Source organism: Acipenser ruthenus, chromosome 3 (assembly GCF_902713425.1).
Source record: "Acipenser ruthenus chromosome 3, fAciRut3.2 maternal haplotype, whole genome shotgun sequence".
NCBI classification, from domain to species: domain Eukaryota; kingdom Metazoa; phylum Chordata; class Actinopteri; order Acipenseriformes; family Acipenseridae; genus Acipenser; species Acipenser ruthenus.
This window is the reverse complement of record NC_081191.1, coordinates 77142729-77169681: the sequence shown is the minus strand read 5'-3', so window position 1 is coordinate 77169681 and position 26953 is coordinate 77142729. Positions and strand designations below refer to the sequence as shown.

The 26953-nt window shown below is 41.7% G+C and overlaps 1 protein-coding gene across 3 annotated transcripts; it reads left to right on the top strand.

Moving 5' to 3' along the window:
- The first annotated feature begins 434 nt into the window (after positions 1–434).
- On the top strand, positions 435–26913 carry si:ch73-173p19.1 (uncharacterized). Of its 3 annotated transcripts, none has more exons than XM_034059216.3 (17): positions 435–623; positions 5296–5402; positions 7065–7237; positions 12788–12921; positions 18263–18415; positions 18745–19261; positions 19517–19624; positions 19836–19926; positions 21272–21480; positions 21699–21941; positions 22026–22124; positions 22631–22824; positions 23285–23459; positions 23631–23787; positions 23982–24135; positions 24391–24502; positions 25139–26913. In XM_034059216.3, exons 1-17 carry the CDS (start codon positions 609–611, stop codon positions 25312–25314), a joined length of 2817 nt encoding a protein of 938 aa, XP_033915107.3. In that variant the 5' UTR covers positions 435–608; the 3' UTR covers positions 25315–26913. The 3 variants fall into 3 exon arrangements, with proteins under 3 accessions (XP_033915107.3, XP_033915106.3, XP_058873114.1); XM_034059215.3 differs by having other exon boundaries at positions 435–629; XM_059017131.1 differs by lacking the exon at positions 435–623 and adding an exon at positions 681–791.
- The last annotated feature ends 40 nt before the right edge of the window (positions 26914–26953 follow it).

The following is a 26953-nucleotide window of genomic DNA, read 5'->3' as shown; positions in this document are numbered from 1 at the left end:
TTAGAGCCTCACTGCGTACGAAGAAGAAAATGGGCCAATGGGCTTTTAAAACCCAGTTCTGAAGTGAATTGCCACTGATTGCTATTCAGTTATAAAGGTGAGGAAAGGACAGTTTTTCTTGTTTTAAAATAAACACATTAATGAATGGATTTATTTAATACCTGCCGATAAATACTTCTTAAAGGCAATTACGAGTATGAATATGAGTAGCAGCACACCCCTCATTTAAAATTGGTATAGATATCAAGATATCGGAATGTTACTGTAACCCTAGTTCAACTGGAGCACTTGGTTTCTAATTTGCACTGTTTTCTTGTACTGCAGCTGAAGTTCATAAAAAGTCTCCTGTAACTGAAAATGGCACACTGTACCTTTAAGGTAGAGGGCGGTGCTTTTATAGTGATTGTCGTTGTTTTGAGGCGTTATGTTTCAGGTTTTATTCCCTCCCACTCTGATGGATTATTTTTTTTACCTCAGAGTGGAAGTATTGAAACAACAAACTGCTGACTTCTGCAGTACTTACGCAGCGAACAGCAAATCGAAGGGGTGCAACAGGGGATACGAAAGCGATAGGCTTCAGTCAGTCCTCACAGTTATAACCTCCAGCCATGGATCCCTCTCTGGTAGGTGTAAGTAAGAATAATCAGCCATTAGTAATGGATCCGAGCAGCGGTTTGTTTGAAGGGACAGACATGTTTAATCCGCTTCTTCCTGACACAGCCTACCACCACTAGCGTATCCGTGATGGGTCGGGGTCTTTCGTTCATTGCAGGCCTGAGACGAAACAGAAAGTTCGTTTTTTCGAATTTTAAACGGGCGTGTTTTGAGTTAGTGTTTCAGAATATGACTTCACTTTTTATTTTCAGTTCATTAAAAAATAATATATATATTTAACGATATTTTTTTTTTGCGTCGCAGTTAAGAGAACACTTATTTTAACCTTAGCATAAATATTTGGATGTTGTTATAAAATAAGTGTTCGGTTTCAGGCACATTTTACCATGTTGCGTTGATATCAAATATTAACTGGTCAGTTCAAATCAAGTTACTTTTGTGTATTCTACTGCCATTGAAAATGAAAATAAACTCTTGGTACCGCAGCAGTATTTCTCATGCATAACATGGTTACTGCCATACCAGTGTACTTCGCTACACTGCATATAGACTTTATTACTGCTGCTATCTTTATTGATCTAAAAAAAAAAAAAAAAAGCTTTTGATATTGTTGACCATGAACTCATGATTAGCAAACTGCAGAATAATCGCTTTGATTTTCTTGTTGTAAGTTGGTTTTACAAAATTATTTACAAGATCGGACTCAAAGGGTGACTATTGATAGTATTACATCTGACCAGACAATAATCAAAAAGGTGGTTTCCTCAAAGTTAAATTCTTGGTACATTGTTTTTTTTTTTTTTGCATCAGTATAAATGGCATGTGTAATGGTCTTATACTTAACATTTCATTTATATGTGGATGATATAGTCCTGTATGTCAGTGGACTTTGTTTGAGTGAAATCCAACGTAACCTTCAAAAAGACTATGGTGCCTTACAAAATTAACTAGTAAATAGCAAGTTGGTTATAATTTAATACTACTAGAACTAAAACCATGCTATTTGGATCTGCACTTAAATTGCGCAATGTTTAAAGTAATTATTATTATTATTATTATTATTATTATTATTATTATTATTATTATTATTATTTTGTCATTTAGCAGACGCTTTTAACGACTTAGACACTACAGGGTGAACTATGCATCAACAACTGCAGAGTCACTTACAGTAGGACCTCGCTTTTATGTCTCATCCAAAGAATCTTGCTCTTATATCAAATGATGACACCAGTCTTTAAACTGTAACACGATGTAAATACCTTGGTTTATGGCTTGATTCAGTGCTAAATTTTGAGTAGCCTACCATTTTGAACGTCTGTTACGCAAATGCAGAGCTTGGTTTTATATACTGACAGGCAGTGTTATTCTCAGGAAGGCCATATTCGATTGGCAACCCAAAAGATACTGCCTTTTAACAGACTATGCTGATTCAGTATACATGAGCACATCCCATACAGTTCTGAAAAAGTTGGTTCCCATCTGTAATAGTGCTGCAAGATTTATACTGAATGCAGATTACAACCAGCACCACTGTACTCTTTAGGATGGCTCAGTCTGGAGAACAGGAGACTGTCATTGTTTGTGTTTAGTTGAAATGCTCTGTTACCTTGCAAAGTTGTTAGAGACATGTAACTGTACCTATGCACTAAGAGCAAGATGTGCCAACTTTTAAAATCTCCAAATTGAGATCTAATATGGACCAGGATCGTGTCAATTGGATTTTTTTACAGGCTTTTATTTTGTGTAACTGTTTTTATGATTGTTTTTAGTGCTTTTCCCTCTTTTTGTCATTGATTTTATAATGTTATTTCTTGCTGCCATCTCTTTAATACTGTACATTTAGTACACTTAAGACTGTGTTAAGAAATTTGGTGATGTTGGTGTTTTGTAACTGAACAGTATCCTGTTAAGACCGCCCATGCAGCATCGGAGAGGCTGCACAAAATGTCAGTTTACCAGTTGTTAGTTGCGCTGGAAATTAATTCTATCCTGTGGTTACTTAGTAAAGCCCGGCGATGCAGCATTTGATAGGCTGCACAAAACGTGACAATAAGCGGGTTTGTGAGATGATATTGAAAGAGGTAATTTCTCAAAGAACCTGTGGTGCATGGTGAAACGTTTTTGAAAAATCGTGATAATAAACTGGTTCATATGCGCAAAGTACCGACGTGGAGCGAATCCTCCTACGTTCTAAGCTTCATCAGTGAGCTCCATCTATCAAAATGCGTCCAGTTTATGAAACAGGTGCGCTGCTATTTACGACATCTGACGAAAAGACTCTGTGGGCAGACAGTTCTGTAGTTGGTGTAGAAAGATTGAGGAAGCTGGAGTATGTTGTTGCATCATTTGCAACAAGATGATCTTGTATGGAGGGAACGGAAAGAAAGTCCTAGTGAAACACGCCAACTGCAACTAAAAACACATTACAAAAATGGCAGTCCAGCAGCAGAACACCACCATACCAGGGACTCAAGTTATTATGGGGAAGCCGTCTATTACAGACAGAGTAAGTTGAAAGTAAGTTCTAAGGGGGCTCCCGAGTGGCGCATCCAGTAAAGGCGCTCCACGTGGAGTGCAGGATGCGCTCTATAGTCTGGACGTCGCGAGTTCGAGTCCAGGCTATTCCACAGCCGACTGTGGACGGGAGCTCCCAGGGGGCGGTGCACAATTGGCCGAGCATCGCCCGGGGGGAGGGAGGGTTAGGTCGGCCAGGGTGTCCTCGGCTCACCACGCACCAGCGACCCCTGTAGTCTGGCCGGGAGCCTGTGGGCCTCCGACGCTGTAGCTCTTGGGTGGCTGCATGGTGAGTCCGCAGTGTGAAAAAAAGCGGTCGGCTGACGGCACACGCTTTGGAGGACAGTGTGTATTCGTCTTCACCCTCCCGAGTCAGCGTAGGGGTGGTTGCGGTGAGCTGAGCTTAAAAAATAATTGGCCATTTCAAATTGGGGAGAAAATAATAAAAATAATTGGCAACGACTAAATTTATAAAAAAAAAAAAAAAAAAGTTCTCAGACTACCGACTTGTATACCTGTACCACTGTGTTCTATAAGGGACTGTTCACTATTTACTCATGGATTAGTAGCCAAATGCTTAAGCTAGAAACATTGTGATAACAAAAAAAAACTTTTGTTAGTGATGAAAATAAAATGAAAGTGACTAAAACATTTTAATCTGGGTCCGGTTGCACTAAAAAGTTCTTGACTTAAGTCTCAGACTCCAGTTAAACTGGTCTGACGTAAGACCTTGTGATAAGACTGTTGCACAAAAGCCTTGAAGGTCTTATGTAAGACTAGCTAACCTGCTGTTGCTAAGCACAGAAGACTGGTCAGTGATCGAAAATTACATTGCCCGACATGCCCAGGGCATGTACAAATTTCAGTGGGGCATGTAAAAAAAAATGCCTGGGCATCTCCAATTTTTCAATGCAAGCGATTAGTTTATTACAGATTTAAACTTCCGTATTTGCTTCCTCATCACTTTTTCTTTTTTTAACCCACATCACTTCCAGCCAGCGTCTCGTGTTCTAGTATTGCGTCCATGTGCACCTGCGCAAACCGCAGAAAATGTGATGCCCGAGTGTTTGGAGCTGCTATTGGTTAAGCGATTCTGCTGCCGGAGTGATAAAGGATTGTATTTGCAATGGATTAACGAAACTGTGGGGAAATAACAAAAAGCGTTTAATCAGAGATTCAGCAAATGTTAAGCATTCTTTAAAGTTTATTTTAAAATAATGTTATTTTGTGTCATTGAGTACACCACTATTTTGGCCTGTTTATTTGTTTAATATAATATAGCAGGCTAATGTTCCTATTGAGGTAGGCTACAATATATTTTTGTCATTAAAAAGTTGTCGTTCTTTGTTAAAATTAATGTTCAGCTTTCATATTTTGTTGTGTACTACTCATTTAATCAAACCAAGTAGTGTAAGAAGTTGCTTGTGTCGTTCATGACGTCTTTCAAATCAAGTAAGCTTATTTGTGTATAAAAAAAACGACAATAGAGTTGCAGCCAGTGTCATCTTACTTCAAGGCACTCAAGCTGAAATCGCAAAGTAATTTAAAGTAGGCTACAAACGTGGCTGCGGACTGTCTCTCTTTAGCGCACACGCAAGAACTTGCAGACTTGATACAACTGTGTTAAGATGTAGAGCCTGTTAGAAAAAAGAAAGTGGCTGCCAGTGAATCAAAAGAAATCATAATAAGAAAATCATTATGAATACTGTTCACAAAAAGTAGGGAGTATCTGATTCAAAAACAGAATTTCAAAATGACACATAAATAGAACTGGGATTTAAATGTGGGCTGAAAATAGACATGCGCTGACTGGCCTTCTAACTGAAAGAATTGAATTTGTTCACATACATTTGTGGTTTGTTTGTTTTTTTTTCCATGTGATGTTTTTGGTTTGCTATTAACATTTACAAGCTGTTGTTTTTCACTCTTGTTAACATCTGTTAAAGTTAATTTAATGGGCCTTTACAGTACATGCAGGTGTGTAATCCGATTTCAGAGACTCTTCAAGGAGACTAAGAGTTCAGCCTCCTAATAATAAGGGTAATAGCAAAGAATGCTGCTACTAAATCTTGTGAGAGGTAAGGAATGGATTTTAAAACCTCAGTAAGAAGGGCTTTGATGTAATATGAAAGGTGGCTAACTAACTGTGTGTGTGTGTTTCAGACAATCGGGGGTTTCTTCAACACGCTGTATGAGATGGGCTTCACAGAGACTCAGATACAGGCTGCTGTGAAGGCCGGTCACTTCAGCATCCCTGCAGCGGCCGAGTGGTGAGCAACCAACGTCGAGAGATTCTCGACACAGTACAGTAATTAAATCAGTGACGCTTCCAGTCCAGAATGTTATTCCAACCTTGCCCTTAATTATTCAAGTGAACCGTTCAGAGCCTTGTTCCAATCCGGTCTTTAAGAGTTTAATTGAACCAAGAGACCTTGTTGGAACATACTGCTCCTAGATTGGAATGAACAGTGCTGGGGAACCCCCCCGTATTGCATCAGCCAATTATATCTAAGGTTATCCAGGGGTAACCATGTAAAATGCAACCCAATACTTTCATTTAATAATTTCTGATTAGGTGTATTTGAAACAATGGATGAACCATTTATTTATAAATGCCCAGCAAAATGCTGCTGTAGGTACTGTAACACATACAGTAGTGTGCAAATGTATTACAACACCAAGATTTGTCATTTACATCCTTTATATACCCACCTGCATGAAAACCTCTGGGTGTGATAATTACATTTTTCGGTCAGTAATTGATAATATAGAAACAATAGGCATCTTAAACAACTTCTAAAAAGTCATGGATTTTACCATTTGTGGCTTTTTGTTCCTTTTCTCTTACCATTTTAAATTAATTGCAAGTCATCAATTAAATTAGACAATCAAAAATTTGCCCATTTCGACAATTCTCCAAGATGTTCAGTTACAGTGGTTTGATTTCAAATGCACAACAAATAACAACAGAAGTAATGGGGTGTTCAAATAAATTTGCACACTACTGTACATCCTTGAGATTGCACATTTAGAGATGTCAGTTCATCTTAACAGTGTTATCCAGCCCTTCAAACACAGAGGCGACTGTTTGGGCTTCAGGGACGAGTGAACTATTTAAATATATACTATACAGGGTTGCAAGAATGTCCAGATAAATGCATTGTGTTTTGTGGCTGGAATAAAGTCATTTTGCTTTTTTTTTTATTTTACCAGCTAAAATTGAGTAATGTTCCTCAAAGATTTCTATGTAGCCCAGTAATCAAGTATTAAATTACAATTTGCCCCTGTGACAGGGTGTCCCTCCCCTGTGTGTGTTTTATGTTGTATGTGGTGTGTTATTATTGATGTGGATATAGTGGTGTACATTGGGCTATGTATCACGAGTGTTGTTAAAATGTATATTTGTATTTAGGCACGGGGATTGCACAGTCACGTGCTAGGATTCAAGTGAATGATTAATTAGTAATTGAATCCCAGCACAGCTGTATATATAGATGCACGAGTCACTCACTCGAGGTGGGGTTTTTGGTGAGTGGAGAACGGGAGTAGAGAGAGGAGATAAATTATAAATAACAGTTGCTACTCGTGCTGGAGGACCAGCACGATACTTGTTGTTTTGGGTTCATCCATCGTTTGTTTGTCTGTCTATTTGTTTTGGCCACTACATCGTTTTGTCTATGAAAGTGTTTGTGTTTTGTTAAAACCTTTTATTTTGTTCATTCCTTTATAATAAACGCGCAAGCAGCGCATTTCGCTGACCTCGCAGTCCTGTGTGTTGTGGATTTACTTCCTTACGTCACCACTGAGCTATCTGTGACAGGCCCTGTCACATTTAGAGCTTCACAGAAAATACCAAATATTTTGTGGTAGAAAAAGTTTCTGTTTGATGTCATGTGTATATATCCTTACTTTTTTTTGTCCTGGTCTTCCAGGTTGCTACAGGGCAGAGATAAAAGATGCAAACTTGGGAAGCAGCCCTCCCAGCCACTCGGGACAGCAATCTCTGCATTTAACCCTCCGAAAAACCAAGAAATGCAGAGCAGTGCAAGCACGTCCCAACAGGCAGGCACAGCCAGAGAGGGAGCATGGAACACAGAAAACCAAGGTAAACAAGTATGTCAGTAATATGCATCCCCCGCCATGTCTGTAATTCAAAGTTAGAGCTATCTGTATGACAAAAAAAGATGATCGCCATGACTTACAGGGTTCCGAAAAATACAGCGTTGCACGTCTCCACGTGTTGCTACAACTGTTTAAATAATGTACCTGTAATTTATCTTTTCATTGTTAACATTTTTTTTTTTTTTTTTTTTTAATTTAGTAGTCGACAATTAGTTTTTTTGTTGTTTTCCCCAATTTAATAGTGTCCAATTATTTTTGTTTAGCTCAGCTCACCGCTACCACCCCCGAGCGGCAAAGACGAGCACACACTGTCCTCCGAAACGTGTGCCGTCAGCCGACCACTTTTTTTCACACTGCAGACTCACCATGCAGCCACCCAGAGCTACAGTGTCGAAGAACAACGGAGCACTGGGCAGTTTACAGGCAAGCTCGCAGGCGCCTGGCCAGACTACAGGGGTCGCTGGTGCGCGGTGAGCCGAGAACACCCTGGCCGACCTAACCCTCCCTCCCCCTGGGCGGCGCTTGGCCAATTGTGCACCGGCCCCTGGGAGCTCCCGTCCATGGTTGGCAAAGGAATAGCCTGGACTTGAACCAACGACGTCTAGACTATAGGGCGCATCCTGCACTCTACGCGAGTGCTTTTACTGGATGCGCACTTGGGGCCCTTCGTTGTTAACATTTTGACAATTTTTTACACATAACTTTAAAGTCTGTTTCAGAGCTTTTTTCAAAATCGTTGCTCTAGTGCACTGATAGTGTAAGGATTATTGCCCACATTGTCAAACAGGTAACACAGCAATAACGATCCATGATGTGGTACGGAAAAGAAAAGCCAGAGCACTTGTTATGTTTTTTTTGGGTTTTTTTTAATCGCTCTTCCTGCAGTGATTTAGAGCACTGGTTCTCAATCTGGGGGGCACGGAAAGTATCCTGGGGGACCTGAAAAGGTTCAGGAAAAACGTTACTGCACACATCTTTACCTATATACAGCACTGTATAACATAATGCCTCCAGACATATCAAAGCCTCTAGATGGCGCTGCGCATTGCACTGGTTCCTTTTAATTATGCATAGCATTGTACAGTCAGAGATTGCATATAAGTCCTCTGCTATCTGTATGCAGATCAGCTTAACACGTGGTGTGCATATACAGTGCCTTGCGAAAGTATTCGGCCCCCTTGAACTTTGCGACCTTTTGCCACATTTCAGGCTTCAAACATAAAGATATGAAACTGTAATTTTTTGTGAAGAATCAACAACAAGTGGGACACAATCATGAAGTGGAACGAAATTTATTGGATATTTCAAACTTTTTTAACAAATAAAAAACTGAAAAATTGGGCGTGCAAAATTATTCAGCCCCCTTAAGTTAATACTTTGTAGCGCCACCTTTTGCTGCGATTACAGCTGTAAGTCGCTTGGGGTATGTCTCTATCAGTTTTGCACATCGAGAGACTGAAATTTTTGCCCATTCCTCCTTGCAAAACAGCTCGAGCTCAGTGAGGTTGGATGGAGAGCATTTGTGAACAGCAGTTTTCAGTTCTTTCCACAGATTCTCGATTGGATTCAGGTCTGGACTTTGACTTGGCCATTCTAACACCTGGATATGTTTATTTGTGAACCATTCCATTGTAGATTTTGCTTTATGTTTTGGATCATTGTCTTGTTGGAAGACAAATCTCCGTCCCAGTCTCAGGTCTTTTGCAGACTCCATCAGGTTTTCTTCCAGAATGGTCCTGTATTTGGCTCCATCCATCTTCCCATCAATTTTAACCATCTTCCCTGTCCCTGCTGAAGAAAAGCAGGCCCAAACCATGATGCTGCCACCACCATGTTTGACAGTGGGGATGGTGTGTTCAGGGTGATGAGCTGTGTTGCTTTTACGCCAAACATAATGTTTTGCATTGTTGCCAAAAAGTTCGATTTTGGTTTCATCTGACTAGAGCACCTTCTTCCACATGTTTGGTGTGTCTCCCAGGTGGCTTGTGGCAAACTGTAAACGACACTTTTTATGGATATCTTTAAGAAATGGCTTTCTTCTTGCCACTCTTCCATAAAGGCCAGATTTGTGCAGTATACGACTGATTGTTGTCCTATGGACAGAGTCTCCCACCTCAGCTGTAGACCTCTGCAGTTCATCCAGAGTGATCATGGGCCTCTTGGCTGCATCTCTGATCAGTCTTCTCCTTGTATGAGCTGAAAGTTTAGAGGGACGGCCAGGTCTTGGTAGATTTGCAGTGGTCTGATACTCCTTCCATTTCAATATTATCGCTTGCACAGTGCTCCTTGGGATGTTTAAAGCTTGGGAAATCTTTTTGTATCCAAATCCGGCTTTAAACTTCTCCACAACAGTATCTCGGACCTGCCTGGTGTGTTCCTTGTTCTTCATGATGCTCTCTGCGCTTTAAACGGACCTCTGAGACTATCACAGTGCAGGTGCATTTATACGGAGACTTGATTACACACAGGTGGATTCTATTTATCATCATTAGTCATTTAGGTCAACATTGGATCATTCAGAGATCCTCACTGAACTTCTGGAGAGAGTTTGCTGCACTGAAAGTAAAGGGGCTGAATAATTTTGCACGCCCAATTTTTCAGTTTTTTATTTGTTAAAAAAGTTTGACATATCCAATAAATTTCGTTCCACTTCATGATTGTGTCCCACTTGTTGTTGATTCTTCACAAAAAATTACAGTTTCATATCTTTATGTTTGAAGCCTGAAATGTGGCAAAAGGTCGCAAAGTTCAAGGGGGCCGAATACTTTCGCAAGGCACTGTATATAGTTAGCGTTGGTCACAATTTTTTGTTTGCTCTTATCATGATGGATCGTTGGTTGGTTCCTGCTCAAGAAAAAAACACAACAGAAGTGAGAGACAGACAAGCCAGTGAAACTGATTAAACTGAAGTGCTGGTTGGAGATATTGAGACGCGAGCCACACAGGAGCAAAGAAAAGGCAGCAAATATCAGAGGAAATATCAAGAGGAGTACATACAATATGGCTTCACTTATTCAATGGTTGAAAATGAGCAGTACCCACACAGTGTTTTCTGTTTAGAAATGCTTGCACAAGATAGCATGAAACCGGTAAAACTGAAGAGCACACCAAAAACGTCAATAAGCCAGCAGAGTATTTTTAGCAGAAAGAAAGAGAAATGAAGGGTCATCAGGATTTTATGAGCAAACAAACAATCCCTGCAAAACCACTAATTCCTACGAAGTTTCCCACCTAATTGCTAAATGTAAAAAGCCTGCAGTGGTAGCCATGTGTCGCATTTTGCATGGGGAAAAATATGCTACTCCACTTCAAGCCATTCTGTTGTCAAATGATATGGTTATGCATGAATAATATTGACAACGACATGAAGGTTCAGCTGATCGATTGGGTTAAAGAGAGCGCCAAATACACCTTGCAACTCGATGAGTCTACAGACATATCCAATTCAGCTCAGCTGTGAGATACTGCCACGATGGGAAGCTGCAAGAAGATTTATTATTTTGCAATTCACTTCAAGGAAAGACAACGGGACAATAAATATTTTGCAATCTTGACAACTTGTGCACGAAGAAGGGCTGCAGTGGTCATGCTGTGTTGGTGTATGTACAGATGGGGCCGGTGAAATGATGAGAAAAAACATTAGACTGAAAACAAAAGTTCTGGAAGTGGCACCACATGTTGTTTTCACACATTGTGTTATACATAGGGAAGCTTGAACCGGAACTTAATTGCATCCTGCAAACTGTAATAAAAATTGTGAACTTTAAGTCTCGCTCTCTGAATTCAAGATTGTTTTCAATTTTATGTAAGGAAATGAGATCAGAATAAGACCTGCTTTTGCATACCAGAGTCCGATGGGTATCTTGAGGAAAAATCCTGATGTGCTTCTTTGAGTTGAAAGATGAACTGCACTTGTTCCTTCTTGACACTGGAACGCCTTCTGCAGAACACCTACACGATTCAAAGAGGGTTTCAAACCTAGTGTATTTAGCAGATGTTTTTGAGAAACTGAATGCGGAATGTTTCACTGAATGGAGTGTTTCACACCGTCCCAACACCAACATTTTGTTATTGAACGACAAAATTGATGGCTTCCGGAAGAAGCTTAAGCGCTGGCAGGAACGACTGGAAGAGGGGAATGTGGAAATATCTCCAGTGTTGTCAGAGTTTCTTGAGGATAATGAGCTTGAACTTGAAACAGTGAAACCAGTAATTGCTCGTCATCTCACAGGCCTCGAGCGCCACTTTAAAACATATTTTGAAGATTTGACTCTTGATTAAATATGACTGGATTCGACCGCCGTTTGCGACCACCTCTACCAGCAATCTGTCACCTCAGGCAGATGAAGCCCTCTTAGACTTGTCACCATTTACTTCGACCCCACTGAGTGAGTTCTGTCTGTCAGTCACTGGGTAGTGTCCAAAATTATCTAAAGCCACTTGTGTGAAACAGCCTTTTCTCCCCTAGTTTGCATAAACAGCAAACAACGATCTCACCTTCAGGTAGAAGGGGATCTCTGAATAGCTGTCTCAAGCATCCAGCCCAGTAGATTTAGTGAGAGTGGTGTGCTGGATTTTTTTTTAACTGGATAAATGTATTTGTGTGGGGTGTTGGGCGTAAACTACTACAGACAGGAAGTAGGGGGGCCCACTCAGAACCATTGATTTAGAGGACTGATCTCAAACCCCAGTGCACTAGAGCAGCCATTTTGAAAAGAGCTTTGAAACAGACCTTAATTTTATAAGTGTAAAAAGTTGTCAGGATGTTAACAATGAAAAGAAATGTTACAGGTACATTATTTAAACAGTTGTAGCAGCACGTGGGGTCGTATAAAGCTATATTTTTCTGAACCTTGCTACTTAATGTGACGCTACCCTTTACTTTGACCTCAGACCTGAAATGGTTGCCATATTGAGGTAATGTGACTTTTTAGATGCCTAAACATGTCAAGTTCTTCATTATTAATTGCATAGTTTGTTCTTCTACTCCCCAGCTTTGATTCCCCAAACTGTTGTTTTAATTGGAATTTAGACTTGGTTTCACTGCACTGTTGTATTTACAACATGCCAGAATAAATTATGCTGTAACCCCAGAATCCTTTGCACTTTGGTCTTGCGTCAAAGTGAATTAGAGAGAACATGGAGGAATCAATAATGGCTAATTGTTGCTGCAAGCGTCTCCATTGTTAATTAAAACACAGCCATGCAGTCCAAGGAGGATTCAAAATTGTATTTGATTAGTTATTTTTTTATTACATAAATGTTACTGTGCAGCTAAGCTGCTTTGTTGTATAAGCACTTTTCCCCCTTCCATTCATGGCAGTTTAATAATTAGCAGGAGGTTTTACATAATGAAAAAAACTCAGACTTTTCTTTGTTCTGGACAATGCCTATGCTGTATAATCTTTCTAATATGATCTTTAGCCATTCAGTTGTTGGCTAGCCAAGAGTGTGATGCAGTTGTGACTGACAAAGATCCAGGGAGTCTCTGAGAGTTACAGTTGTATGTAACCCCTTGCTGTGTTGTTCTCAGGCACTGATAAGCCCTCTTCCTCTGAGCCTCCACCATTGGGCTCCAGGATCAAGCAGGGTAAGAAAGGCTTTGATGACCAGCTGAGGGACCAAGTGGCCCAGGAGGTGCAGGCTGAGAAGAGGATGAAAAAGAAGGTATGCCCAGTAGAAATTACAAGCTATTAATACGTGCTTTCTTTCATAATTGCAATAAATTAAACACAGGTTGGTTTGCTGGAGCTTTTCAGTGCAGAGTCCTGATTTAACCCTTTGCGGTCCTATGTCGGACCAGGTCCGACATTACAATTTTCCCTTTCCAGTCCGATGTCATCAAAAAGACGTAAAAGGACAGGTCTCTAGTCGTTTTATCTCTGAAAAAGCCGAGAAAACCATTCAATGGCCAAGTGAGACCGATAGGAGCCGAGAGAAGCCGGAAAAAAAGAAGGGGGCGGATCTGAGCAATATAAATAGCCCCGGCACCACATAGATAACACGGCCATAAACAAACAAGATAGCTGCTTCCGCATCCAGCGCTCAAAGAATATCACGGACATTTGCAGAGCTTTTTGAGATGTTACAGTAATAAAATAATGACTTGGATCGCATTATTGAGGAGTTTGGTGATAAAACGAGTGATCAGGAGATGATTTATCAGTATGCATAAATTATTTATTTTCACACGTGTAGTTTATTTTAGACGCGCTGTTTAAAAGTATTTTTTTCACAATAAAAAAAGGTTTAAAAGGCACTACATATCGACAGGACACTCAATACTGCATCTCCAGCCCTGCCCCACCCCTTGTTCGCTATATTTTTCACATCCGTCTGAATAATAGTACATACTGATTAAATCATCTCCTCATCACTTGTTTTATCACCAAACTCCTCAATAATGCGATCCAAGACTTATTTTATTACTATAACATCTAAAAAAAGCTCTGATATTCTTTGAGCGCTGGATGCAGAAGCAGCTGTCTTGTTTGTTTATGCCCGTGTTATCTATGTGGTGTCGGGGCTATCTGTATTCATGAGATACGCCCATTATTTTATTTTTATTTTTTTTGGCTTCTCTCGGCTCCTATCGGTCTCATTCAGTCACTGAATGGTTTTCTCGGCTTTTTCCGGAGAAAAAACGACTAAAGTCTTTTTGATGATGTCGGACAGGGTCCAACATTGGACCGGAAAGGGAAAATTGCAAAGTCGGACCAGGTCTGACATAGGACCGCAAAGGGTTAACGCTAGAATGACTGCATTTTATAGGCATACCTAGAACAACCGTGACTGGTCAGTTTGAACGGCGTATTAAAAACAAAATAAATATTGTAATGAAAGGACAAACAATTGAATATAAGTCATAGTTTTATTCAGGAAAGTCATATAAAGCATCTACACAACCAAAGCATTGTAAATAAATGGTAAAAATGAAATAAACAAATATTTGAAAATAAATGTGTGTATATACAGGTATATCATGTACATACAAAACTGTACAACTGTAAATAAATGGGTTTATGTTGCCTACATAACAAAGTGCATATATGCAACCGAAGCTATGCGTTTATATACAGACATACTATAATCGAAATTACATCAATAAATAAACATTTGAACAGAATGGGCTTTATTTACAATCGTTTACAAAGTAAGTGCTGGCACAAATCACACAGATCCTGCGCTTTTCAAAATATGCAGTGCACTTACCGCAGACTATCTTTGCGCATTTGGCACAGCTATCAACAGTAACCCAGGCTTCTGGCACCAAATGCTCCACAGGCATATACTAGTGCAGTGAAGGGGCTGCCACAGGATTGCTTCGTTTCCCACGGGATCTCCTGTGCCCAGTGGCGTCTGGTGGGTTTTTTGTAAGGTGGGGCAGAAACCTGACAACCCTAATTATTTTGCTCAGCTGACACAGAATCACACAGGTGAGGATCAGAAACAGTCAGGCATTTACCTATAAAGAAACTTTGCCCGTCTCTCTTTCTGGGAGGCAAACCTCTCAGTGACCTTTTTATTGAACTCTGGGATGTCCTCAGTGAGTTTCTTCTCTATGGAGAGCATTGCAAGGGCATTGAGGCGATCCTGGGTCATTATGTTTCGGAGGAAAGTCTTGATCCTCTTTAGTGTTGAAAAACACCTCTCAGATTCTGCTGTGGTCATTGGAGTTGTAATGTGAATTTGTGAGAGTTTCACGGTCTCTGTGAAGGTGTCCTGGAGTTGTTCTCCATCAGGAATCTGAAGAGAGCGAGTGCACCACTGCAACCATGGAATTCTGCGTTGTCACAGATGAGAGACAGTTCTGTCTGCAGTTTGTTTTTGTTGATCATGGGGTATGCTTCAGTGGTGCTGTTGAATGCTGCATTAGGGAAGCATTGGCTGTGATTGTTGAACAAATCACTCTGCAGCAATGTGGCACTTATGAGGTGGTTTGTGAACGCAAATCGCTCCTTGGCATGGGCGAGGATGGTGACGCAAACCTCAGTTGCCATCCTCTCATTTGTCTGCTGCTAGTCTGGATGCCATCGCTTAGCTGCCTGGTGAAATCCTGTGTACTTTGTGCTGATGGCGTGGACAGAGTGATGCACCTTTTGCACATTGTCCACAAAGCTACTAGTAACCCTCTGGACATAAACAGAGTCAATGTTCCGCTTTTGAAGTTGGCTGAACAGAATGTCAACATGTGGCATGATTTTGTGGAAGAGCTTCAAAAAAAAATTAACTCACCATCCTCCAACAGCCTAAGGAATCCCCCGGCCTCTCTGACTGTGGTTGAATCAAAATCCCTGGCAGACACCTGGATTTCTTGGAAACACTGGACTAAATCATCTCTGTGTTCAAAAACAGTGTTCACTGCGCGACTGTGGAAGTTCCACCGCGTTTGTGATGATCTCGGGAGTCTATGTGCCACAACTCTGTCCAGCACGCTGGTTCTCTTTGGTGATCAGGAAAAGAAAGCAGCGAACCCACTCAGAACAGAGAAGAAAACACGCACACATGGAATTTGTGAGGCAGCCTGCTGTATAACCAGATTCAGCTGATGAGCATAACAGTGCACATAATGGGCATTCGGGTATACGTCCTGGATTTTCTTTTGCACTCCCCCAGTCGCTCTAGCCCCATCATATGCCTGAGCAATTAGCTTGTTTTTCTGAACTTGCTCAGGGAATATGGCATTAAGATGATCAAACAAGGCCGTGGTTATAGAGTCTGCGTTTGCGTTCTGCAATGTATGGAAGCCAAAAAAACGCTCTTGCACTTTGTTTAATTTGTCCACGTAACGAAAGACCAGGAGTAATTGGCACTGTGTTGAGACATCAGTTGTCTCATCGCCCTGAATGGCTACAAAGTCGGCATGACTTATTTCATCCACAATGTGCTATCTCATTACCCAGAGCATGCAGTCTAGCAGTTTGTTTTGCACTGTTTTGGAAGTGCCCTTAAACACAGTTGTAGTCTCTAGGTGTTCCTTTAAAGCACTGTCCAACGTTGACACCAAATCCACTAAACCTAGAAACACTCCTGGGTTTTACGAGCCTTCACTCTCATCATGGCCGTGTAAAGCTAGCTCAAAGGCCCTGCAGAATATGACACAGTCAATGATTTTTGACAAAATATGTCTGTTCCTGTCTACCTCTTTGTTGTGCTTTTGAATTCCGTTTCTATAGCCCTCATCCAGTTGGGTAGCTATGTTAACTTTGCCCAACATCGCTAGCTTTACACATTCTGCATATGGGTTTTACCGTGTTCATGCTTTTTCATCTTTTCCAAGATGTGCTTCATGTCGCTCACCCCTTGGTCAGTCCAGGCCAAATCCGAAGCAGTTGTCCGAAACAGCAGACATGGAAAGCAGAACACCGCGTTGCATGTTGCACACCCACACAGCCAGGGCTTTTTCTCATACCATGTTCTGTAGAATGTCAGGTTGTACAATTTCCCCGTCGCTGATTTACTGTAATATTTGGCTGATCCGGGTCCAACTCCTTGATCTGTAATTTTTCTGGTAGAGTTCTCCACTCAAACGGACTTTGCTGTAGAGACAGCACGGTGTTCATTGGCCTTTCTTGTTCTGTCATCGTTCACTTTCTAACAAAAATGGCTGCGAGCTACAAACTACTTCTTCTCTTTCTCCTTGTTTTAATGTTCTTATTCTGAGGCTGCTATCTGGCTACAACATTAATCGTCTTGATAAATATAGCAATATTTTATAAACCGCCATCTAGTGTGTCTAGGTGGTAACTGCATAGACTCCCCATTGGGCATTAAATTCGCCGCCCCAAATGGGATTAATAGGAGCAGCGAAAAGCTAGGCTACAATTTCGGCCGAAAATCATAACTACGCATGCTCAGAAACAGTCATCCTCCGGGCACGACCTCCCGGAACCAGGAGAAGAGGCATATGATAAACATAACCAGCGATTTGGCATAAATACTTTTTTTCCATAAAATGCACATTTGCTGTGGATAATAACAACTAAGAACGTGAGTAAATGTCAGAATTAAGCACTTAAATGTTCACAGTCATTTTTATGCTGTTTATTTTTTTTCTTGTGTTCTGCTATGGTGGATGACCCGCCCCTGCCTGTGCTCTCTGTGTCACTGCTGCTGGAAGATTTGTCTTCACAAACCTAGTCTGTTTCAGAGCCAGATTCGACATTGTCCGTCTCTGCTGCATTAGAATTGTTGTTTTGCTGTCCTGCGTCTTCCGCAATCCATTTTGAATGTGTATTGGGATAATAGTGAATTTCTTAGAAAAACGAGTGACTTCTAGTAACCAGAGTGCAGACAGACAGTCTGGCCCCATGAGCTGTCAAGGCTGATTGATGGGATATCAGGAGGCTCACTGAACAATAGAAATGTCAGAAGACCGCTCACTTGAGGAATGCAGACTGATATAATCAAACTTCAATACATGGCGGCAAGTCCCGACTGATGAATACAAATAATTCTGCAACATTTCATTGTTATAATATGTTTTATATGTAGCAGTCAATTATATACTGCTCCTGGTCGGAATAGGTATGACAGTATTTTATCTCAGTAATTTTTTTCAGCTACGTGATACTTTCTTTGTCAGGGTAATTAGTACATATATTTAGGAAAAGTTAGGAAAGCACAGCTCCATGTCTTAAACACACGCACTGCAATTTAAATTTTAATTCCAAAAATGGTCAAAATAACCGCCTTGGTCGTTCTAGTGTTAATTTGTTTGTTGGAAATATTTTGGCTCTTTTGCTTGTGTTTTTAATTATTTTTTATTTTAATTAGATATATTCAGTTATTTCAAATAAGAAAACTTGGAAGGTTTATGGTACCTCTACTGTCTGTGCTGTAGTACAAACTCACTTCAGTGATCTCGCTGCAGGTACCAGGAAGCAGCAGACTGGTGTTGAGGTAAATTAACCTTCTGTTCTAGAGCTCCTTCTAAAACAAAGAGCTGTACATCTTACTGGGTTTTATAACTGTGTTCTGGATTGCTTTGTTCTCTTGTTTCCTCCAGGAGCACGAGCTTGTCCTAAAGAGAATCGCAGATGATCGTAGAAGCTTGCAGGAGAAATCTCAGCCCAGCGGGCATTCTGATACTTCTGTTCAGCAAGGGCAGAGGTTAGGGGGCAAGGTCCAGACTTCCACGGACAACCACTGCATCCTCATGGTGAGTCTCATTGGACAGGCTGTGATACACAGGGCCCTGTGCTGCCTAGCTCCACACAGTGAGGCTGGTTAAAACTACAGTGAGGTTTGGTTTTTGACATTTCACATTTATTTTATATGGTACAGACACACAGTAAAGAACCCCAGATGATTTGGTTTTGTATTTCTAATATAGAGGGTCTTATTTTCCCCCCGTTGTGGATGTATATGTATATTTTAAAGGGGATGGTTAAAAATATCACCTAAAACAAGTGGCTTCATAGGTTGCCAGTCTAGAATCTTGGTGTATGAAGAATTTTCATAGTTCTGTTACTTTCTTCCCCTCCCCAGCTCCGCCTGCCGTCAGGAGAGTCAATGCGGGAGCGCTTCCCAGCTGAGGCCTCGCTGCGGAGTGTCATGCAGCACATCTCTGAGCGCTACCCCTCACTGTCCAGCTTCTCCCTGGTCCAGGGCTTCCCAAGGAAGAGATTCGGAGAGGCTGAGCTGGCCTGTTCCCTGCGGGCCCTGGGTCTGACCCCCAACGCGGCCCTGTGCATCCAGAACACCCCCCTAGAACCTGTAGAGACCCCCGCAGAGACCCCCGAAGCAAGCAGCCCAAACGACCCTGAAGACCCCCCCGGACCCCCCCGTCCCCCTGCCATGAGCCACAGTTGGGGACCAGGGGAATATCTGAGGGGCACGGGGGCAGGGAGTGAGCCAGAAGAAGGGCTAAATCAGGAGGCAGAGGAGCTGCCACCCTCACCACCCCAGCCCCCAGCGCTGCCATCCCCCCTTCTGGAGGCGGCCATAGTGAATGCTGGAATACACAGTGGCTGGCAGCCACTGTCGATGCAGTCTCACCGCTGGGGTAAGCATGAAGACCTACTACTACTGGAAGTACTCCACAACAAAAGGAATACTTTGTTTCGTATATGTTTGTGTACCAATTAGGAGCAGAACAATTGTAGTGTGATTGTTTTTGATGGAATTGATATGCAGGCACATGTTTGGTTACTGAATAAATCTAAAAGGTTAAAACTAGAGGCTTTTATTTAAAGTCTTATGTTGGGATGTGTTGATGAGTGATATTTTGGAATTTCCGTTTCCTTTTCTACCCACGCAGGGAAAGGTCAGAAGTTGGTCCCGGGTGATGTGGAGGAGGGCTCGAGCTCTGAAGATGAAGAGGAGCACTCGGAGGAAGACAGTGGAGACGAAGAACTATTCATGCCTGGTAAAAAATAAATAAATAACTGTATAATTAAACTCTACAGTTTTTTTTACTCTTGTCAGGGCTTTGGGATTTATAGCGTCATGCTGGCACCATGACGAGCCAACCACTGTAAGCTGTTTAAGAAAGCTAGTTTCATACCTGGTTAAACAAAAATCAAATAAAATGTAGTACATTTTTTGTGTGTGTTTCATCTGTGTCTGTTTTTCTGCAGGTTTGCCACGGCTGCCATTCATTCCAGGGAACAGACAGGGTGCAGTGTTTGTACCTCAGTACCACTGGCCAGACCAAGGAAACCGACTGAGGTGTGCTTCAGTTAGTCTCTGGGGTGGGGGAGCTGCAGTGAATTGTGGTAATAGGAAATAAAGTACTCGTATCATGAGGCCAGCTTTGGTGACAAAACGTTGATCCAGTGTGCAGTACAGTGGGCCTTGATCAGATACTTCTGTAATGGTTAGAAGCAAGGAGTCGGACATTAACCCTTTGCGGTCCATTGTCGGACCTGTTCCGACATTGCAATTATTCCTATCAGGTCCATTGTCGGACTCTGTCCGACATCATTATAGAAACGCAAAAAAACGGGGTTTGGTCGTTTTTTCTCCGGAAAAAGTCGAGAAAACCATTCAATGGCCGACTGGGAACGACAGGAGCCGAGACAAGTCGAAACCCCCCCCCCCCCAAAAAAAAAGGCGTATCTCATGAATAGTCATACATGGCCCTGGTATCAGATAACGGGGCGGTCGTAAGTAAACAAGCTGGCTGATAGTAAGTCAGCGCACAGAGAACACGGACATTTGCAGAGCTTTTTTGAGATGTTATAGTAATAAAATAATGACTTGGATCGCATTATTGAGGAGTTTGGTGATAAAACGAGTGATCAGGAGATGATTGATCGGTATGTACGACTATTATTATTATTATTTATTTCTTACATAGGTGAAAGCTATAGCGAACGAAAGGGTGGGGCGGGGCTGGAGATGCCTAGTGAGTTCTTTGTTGATATGCAGGGCCATTTAAACCCGTTTGACTGTGAAAAAAAATACTTTTAAACAGCGCGTCTAAAATTAACTGCGCGTGTGAAAATAAATTAGACCTGGCGTGCCTGACGCACATTTAATAAATGGACCGCAAAGGGTTAAACCCATGTGATGCCTACTTTTTGAACATTAAACCTGGGCTGCCATTGCTAATTCTCAGGCAAGTCATCCATTCCCCTACTCCCATTTTAGAAAGTATCGATTGCTGGAATTGGTGCAAGTATATGTTATATTGAGTTAGCAAAGACTGTGTTGGTGTATCCAACCCATCCAAGGAGCTATTTTGTTAGACCAATAAACTGTTATATCTTTTTTACAATCACAGCTAGCAGAAACTTCAAATATGTTTTTTTTTTTTTTTTTTTAAGTGGGAAGTATCAAGCACTGGTGGCCTCAGTTGAAACACCCGTAACTTGAATCACTCAGTACAAAAACATAAGAAACTAAATCACGTAGACAAATGCTTCAGCTTGTCCCTTTGTCAATAAAGCCGAACCGTGTTTTATTTTAACTTCTTTACCTTCAAGTGTAACAGCTCAGCTGTATCTTGGTGGCAGCGCTCATGATGTGTAGGCGCTCACTCTAACAGCAGGCTGCTTGTCTCCTCTTGCAGGGAAGGTGCGGAGGAGGGTGCAGGGCAGGGACGGGAGCTGCCGGTGGCGGCAGCTCAGGCGGCTGTGGAGCGCCTCCAGCGGGCGGAACTGCAGGAAGACCCCCAGGGCAGCTCGGGCCAGCCTTCCCCACCGAAGAGACCCTTTAGAACACCCAACGTGCCTTCACTCTGCTGCATGTCCACCCGCGCCACTGCCGCCCTCATGACCAGTAATGCAGCTTTACAACCTCGTCCACTCTACTGGAAAATCTGATCAGGAAAAAAAATTGAAATCTTTTACTCTGCCTGTCGTTGAACTGGCATTTGAGTACTTGAGAAGTTCATGCGATATAAAAAAATAAAAAACATACCGTGTTCAGATGTTGTTCAAATAATTACAGCCATTTGCAGATGTTCTCTTTTGTGTTTCCCAATATTGTCTGTGTAGCCCCCAGTATGCAGTACACCAGCAGCCTGGCCTGCCTCACCCCTGAGCTGGCTGAACACATGCTGGCCCACATGGCGCGGGAGAGGCTGCTCCGCCCACGCACCCTTGAACTCTTCTTCGGCTGCCAGGTCCAGAAGTTTGCCCTTAACTGCTACCCGTACACCACCAATGAGCTGCTCAGACAACTGCGTGCCTTCCAGACCTTGAAACACCTCAGCCTTGTCTCCTCCTCACTAATAACAGGTAACACCACACCTTGTATATCTGCTACGATGTTGTGTCCCATAGTGCTTTTACCACTACTGTCACTGTGCCCTCTCTTTACAGATTCAGGTCTGACAGTCTTGGCCAGCCTCCAGAAACTGCAGCACCTCAACCTGGCAGCCTGTTCCAAGCTCACTGATAACTGCCTGCAGTACATCAAAGGTGAGGCTGAGTTTGCAACACCTCATAGGGAATCACTCTCTGGTGACCAACACAGGGTTAAAAAAATAAAAAAACAGGAAGCCATTTTGTCAAAGCTCTTCAGAAACTACACACACACATCCATCAAAGTGGTATGGGTTTCTTCATCATTATTTTATTATTTTTTATGGGTTTATTGTGCAGTGCCTTGGGATAATTTATGATAAAAATAACTAAGTATTTTTTTTTGTATTATTATTAGTAGTACTAATATTAATATTATAACAGGACCAAGATTGTGGTAATGACTTTTGTCACCTTTCATGCAATTTTGAACTTATTGCTGTTCTCCCATTTATTGTTTTGAAAATGACAAAGTATGACTTGAGCTATTATTGGCTGAAGAATTTAAATTAAGCACAATCTTGGGAACCAGAAGTAGTGGAGTGCTGTTCTGATGTTAGACTTTGGCTTTGTACACTGCAATTGCTTCTACTGATCATGGATGTCTTCATTTTTTTCTTCAGAGCTAAAAAGTCTCTCCTTCTTGTCGCTGGACCAGACCAAAGTAAGCGACTCGGGGATGGTGATGTTCCTGGAATCTGCCCCCTCGTCACTCATTCAGCTCTGTCTGAATCAGACAGGCATTACCGAGAAGACCCTGGCCTTGCTGCCCTCCAGTGTTCCTCAACTCAAGCTGCTCAGTATCAAACAGACCAAGGTAACCCCAGGGACTGCACTGCATTAGCGCAATGAAACAAATAGCATTCAGGCAGGGGTAGTGACAGGGTAGGTCTGCTCAACATGACAGGCAGTGTTAACTAGCGGTACTTTGTACTCATGAAAGAAAAAATGCATGGGCCCCTCACAAACCACAATTCCAGTAGCTGCAGACCAAACAGTAAGTGGGAGACACATCATATTGAAAAAAAAATACTGTAATACTGTCCGAAGAAATAGTGTCCTGTGTAAGCCCGAAAATAGAAATCACGTGGGGTGGAAATACCAGAAGCAATTTTGTCCAAGTAGTTTCATAGACTGTGGTATATTGTGCTGGAATGTCCACTGTAAATGGCGGCCCTCCTTTGTTTGCTGGAATATTGTTAGCATACTCATGAGATCTGTGAAATCTAGGCTGGGAGCACAATGCAAAGGATTCACTGTGTCTTTCTGCCCTGCAGATTTGTGACGTGTCTCCCCTGAAGGAGCTGAGGTGCCTGCACACACTGCACCTCGACAGCACCTGCGTGTCTGAGAACTCGCTGCAGCACCTGGCGGCCCATCCTGCACTGTCCTCGCTCAGCCTAGCAGGGATCCCTGTCGCCAACGGCAACCATGTCCTCCAGATCATCTCAGGTGAGAAACCTGGGGGGAAGGAATTTTAAAATAATGGCTGTAGATCCAAATGCAGAATATTTAAGCAAACATTGTTTTAAATGTGTTTTAAACTTGCTGCCACCAGCAGGGATTCCTTGTGAACAGAAGAACAATGTGGTTGTGTTCTCTGAAGTGTGTCTGTTCTGTCAGGTTTAAGGCTGAATCACCTGACCCTCCCTGGGCGGCAGTCTGTGACGGACAGCGGTCTGGAGTTCCTGTCACGGCTGGTGCTACTCGCAGAGCTGGACCTGACAGACTACACGCAGGTCACAGACCAGGGCGCCCGTCACCTCGCCGGCATGACCAGGTCAGACAGTGAGACCTTACATGACCCATAAATGTCCCCTAGTGTTCCGTAAAAAAAAAGACAATACAACTTTTTCAGCACAAACGTTAAAAGATATATTTCTTAATCTCAGGAAACATGTATACTTTTATTAATTAGATGTTTGTCATATAAACATAAATAAAAATGTGTTTGTGTGTGTGTGTGCTGGTCAGGTTGAAGAAGCTGTCCCTCAGTAACACTCTGGTGACGGACGAAGGCCTGGTATCCCTGCAGAGTCTCCAGGAGCTGGTGGAGTTGTGCCTGGACCGGACCACTGTCACCAGCAAAGGGGTGGCCCGCTGCATCACCTGCCTGCCACAACTCCAGGTACTGCCTGCCTTGTCTCTGTCAACTGCAGTCCTACTAACTGTGCAGGGACTGATTGCAAATTGGAGCTTTCTCCATCTACATAGCCATCTAGTGGATGCATGCATGAAAAACATAAATGTAAACACAGAGAGGTGAAAAAAATTGGAGTGGCCCAAACTGACATGCAGTGGCAGTCTTACATCCAATTGTCTCTCCTCATTCTCAACATTTCTTATGTTTGTATGAGACAGACTGACTGTTTGTCCTTGTTAGGTGCTGGGGCTGGCCAGTACGCAGGTGGGAGATAATGTGGTTCGACTGGGGCTGGTCCACTGTAAACAGCTGCTGAAGATCAACCTGAGCCGCACCCGTATCACCGACAAAGGTGAGTTACCGGGATTGAGGGGGAGTGTGGGGGATAAGGAGGGATCCTAGGAATCAGTTTTGCTGCGCAAAAACACAGATTTTTCTATGTTGCCTGAGAATTCTTTCATTTACATAGGGTGGGGCAAAGAAAACATGCAAGGCTTTTTTTTTGTCTCTTTGGTAATCTAATCAATACTTATCCAACACCAACAATTTAGATTTATATTTATGTGCAGAGGACAAGGTTGATCGAGGCGCACTGTGACATTCATGTTGAAACATGGCTGCAGTTTACTTCAGTATCCAGTGCGTTGTTACTACTGAACTCGGAGATAAACTAATATGAGTACTATTTTTTGGTTTTTATTATTACTACACAGAAATATTTGTAATTTTTAAAGTAAAATGGTAAATTTGTTTATATTATTTATTGATGGCACGGGTGAGCTTGTAACTTCCTTAGAATTTTGGAAGTGTAACAATAAATACTTCTTGCATTATGTGATGGGGGGACGGGGACTCAATTTTTGCCTTTTATTTTAATTGTGGAATAACACAGATTAAAAAAAAAAAAAAAAAAAGGGATCCCTGGTAATAAGAATGAATAAAGACAATGGTTCAGTATGTATGTCTGTTTCTTTGTAATGTTTTTCAGGTCTGAAGTACCTCCGTCCAATGAGACTGAATCAAGTGAACCTGGACAACACTGGCGTTACCCTCTCAGGAATAGCCAATCTGATTTCTTCCTGCCCTGACATCATCAATATCCGGGCGAGCAATCTACGGGCCCTTCCACATGACGAGGTCTCCGATGAGGAAGCCGCTTCCTGAGGGGTCAGGGGGTCACAGGAAGTAGACTGGCGACAGGGCCTCAGACAGCCATGTGTGATGTTGCCTGTCTGGGACATAAAAATTGGCTGGTCCTGCTCTAACAATTAACTTGTAAAATGGACACCTTTTGAAAGGGCCAGCACATGGAGACTTGCAGTGCACTAACTGGTTTGGTTGTGAATGGCAAGCAGGAGTATCCAGTGTCCAGTATCTGGGTAGGCACTGTAGTATCTATGGGAACAAGCCACTAATACCAGCCCCTTGTGTTTTTTTGCTTTCATAATCCTTGCTTGGCCTAGAGAGCTTGACGTACAGCGTTTGTATGGGCTCACAGTTTGAAAGAGCCATGCTGGTACAGTGCAGCATCTATAGAGAACCCTGCTTGCTCACAATCATAACTATAGAGCCCGGGAGGGGACATGAGAGAAAATATATATATCTCGTGGCCACTGAGTTATCTTACTGTAAGCCATGCACACGAGTCATGGGTATCTTGAGGCCACGAAATAGTAAGACGTATATTTTTCTCTCATGTCCCCTCCCGGGCTGCATTCATAACGGCGACCTTTTCATGCTTTCATAAAAGTACAGTATATAGGCAGAGGGAAATCCATCAGTTCATTCATATTTACGGCTTAAACCCTAAAGGTAGACATTTTGTACAGCAGAACAACATTCATCATCTGTTTTAATAACCAAGATTTTGTTTTTACTATCGATAATCAAACAGGAGGTGGTATAGACTGATTCTTAAGCCAGATCTTTGACAGATTAGGACCAGCAGGATTGCTAGCATTGTTAACGGTCCAGTTACACTGAATACAAACCAGTCACCATTGCAGAAAGAGACAGCTTTTGTATATACTGTTTGAAAATGCACTATACAGTACTATTATACTTGTACCACTTAATTCTAATTCTAATAACTGTAGTATATTTAAATGGGATTGTTTACATAGCATAGTTGACATCCAATAGTCAAATGCTGGAATTGTTTATTCTTATTTAAGAAAACAAAATTCTGACGTTTCTGGACACCCCTACTAATTATTTTATATATATATATATATATATATATATATATATATATATATATATATATATATATATATATATATATATATAAAATAATTTAAATAGTCAGTTTACACAGCTATGTTTGAATTTCATTATACATTTTTAACCCCACATTCTGTTTGAATATAATTAACTAAAGTATATTGGCTTTTCTAACTGCAGAAAATACAGTACTTGTAAATTATTATAATAGAGTTTCTACATAATGTTTTCCTTTTGTGATGTATTCTCCATATATTGTTAAAAAGAGGAAGTTTAAATGGGTTGGTAATGTAAACCTCAGAAACAAGCATCTCTAAACACACAAAAAGTGACCTGGCAACAGCACAAGTTTGAACTTAACATTTCAGTCAAATACCTTGTTTCCACATGTGTTTCTTAGTCCAAGTTAAGGCATTAAACAGTAGAAAGTTGGTTAAATTAATGACCATACCAGAAATATCAGTGTGGAAATCAAAGCTTTAGCAAGCTATTGAGAAACACAAAATAGTGTTTTTATAATAAAACTTTGAATTAACGGTTTATTGTTTAATGACGAATATTTTGCTTCAATATATTACCA

Excerpts from the sequence above, each read along its gene's own strand:
- si:ch73-173p19.1 (XM_034059215.3), top strand. The coding sequence starts at position 609 with ATGGATCCCTCTCTGGTAGGT. Across the intron at positions 22,125-22,630 it reads CTGCCTGCAGTACATCAAAG|AGCTAAAAAGTCTCTCCTTC; the intron begins GTGAGGCTGAGT and ends TTTTTTCTTCAG. Across the intron at positions 22,825-23,284 it reads TCAGTATCAAACAGACCAAG|ATTTGTGACGTGTCTCCCCT; the intron begins GTAACCCCAGGG and ends TCTGCCCTGCAG.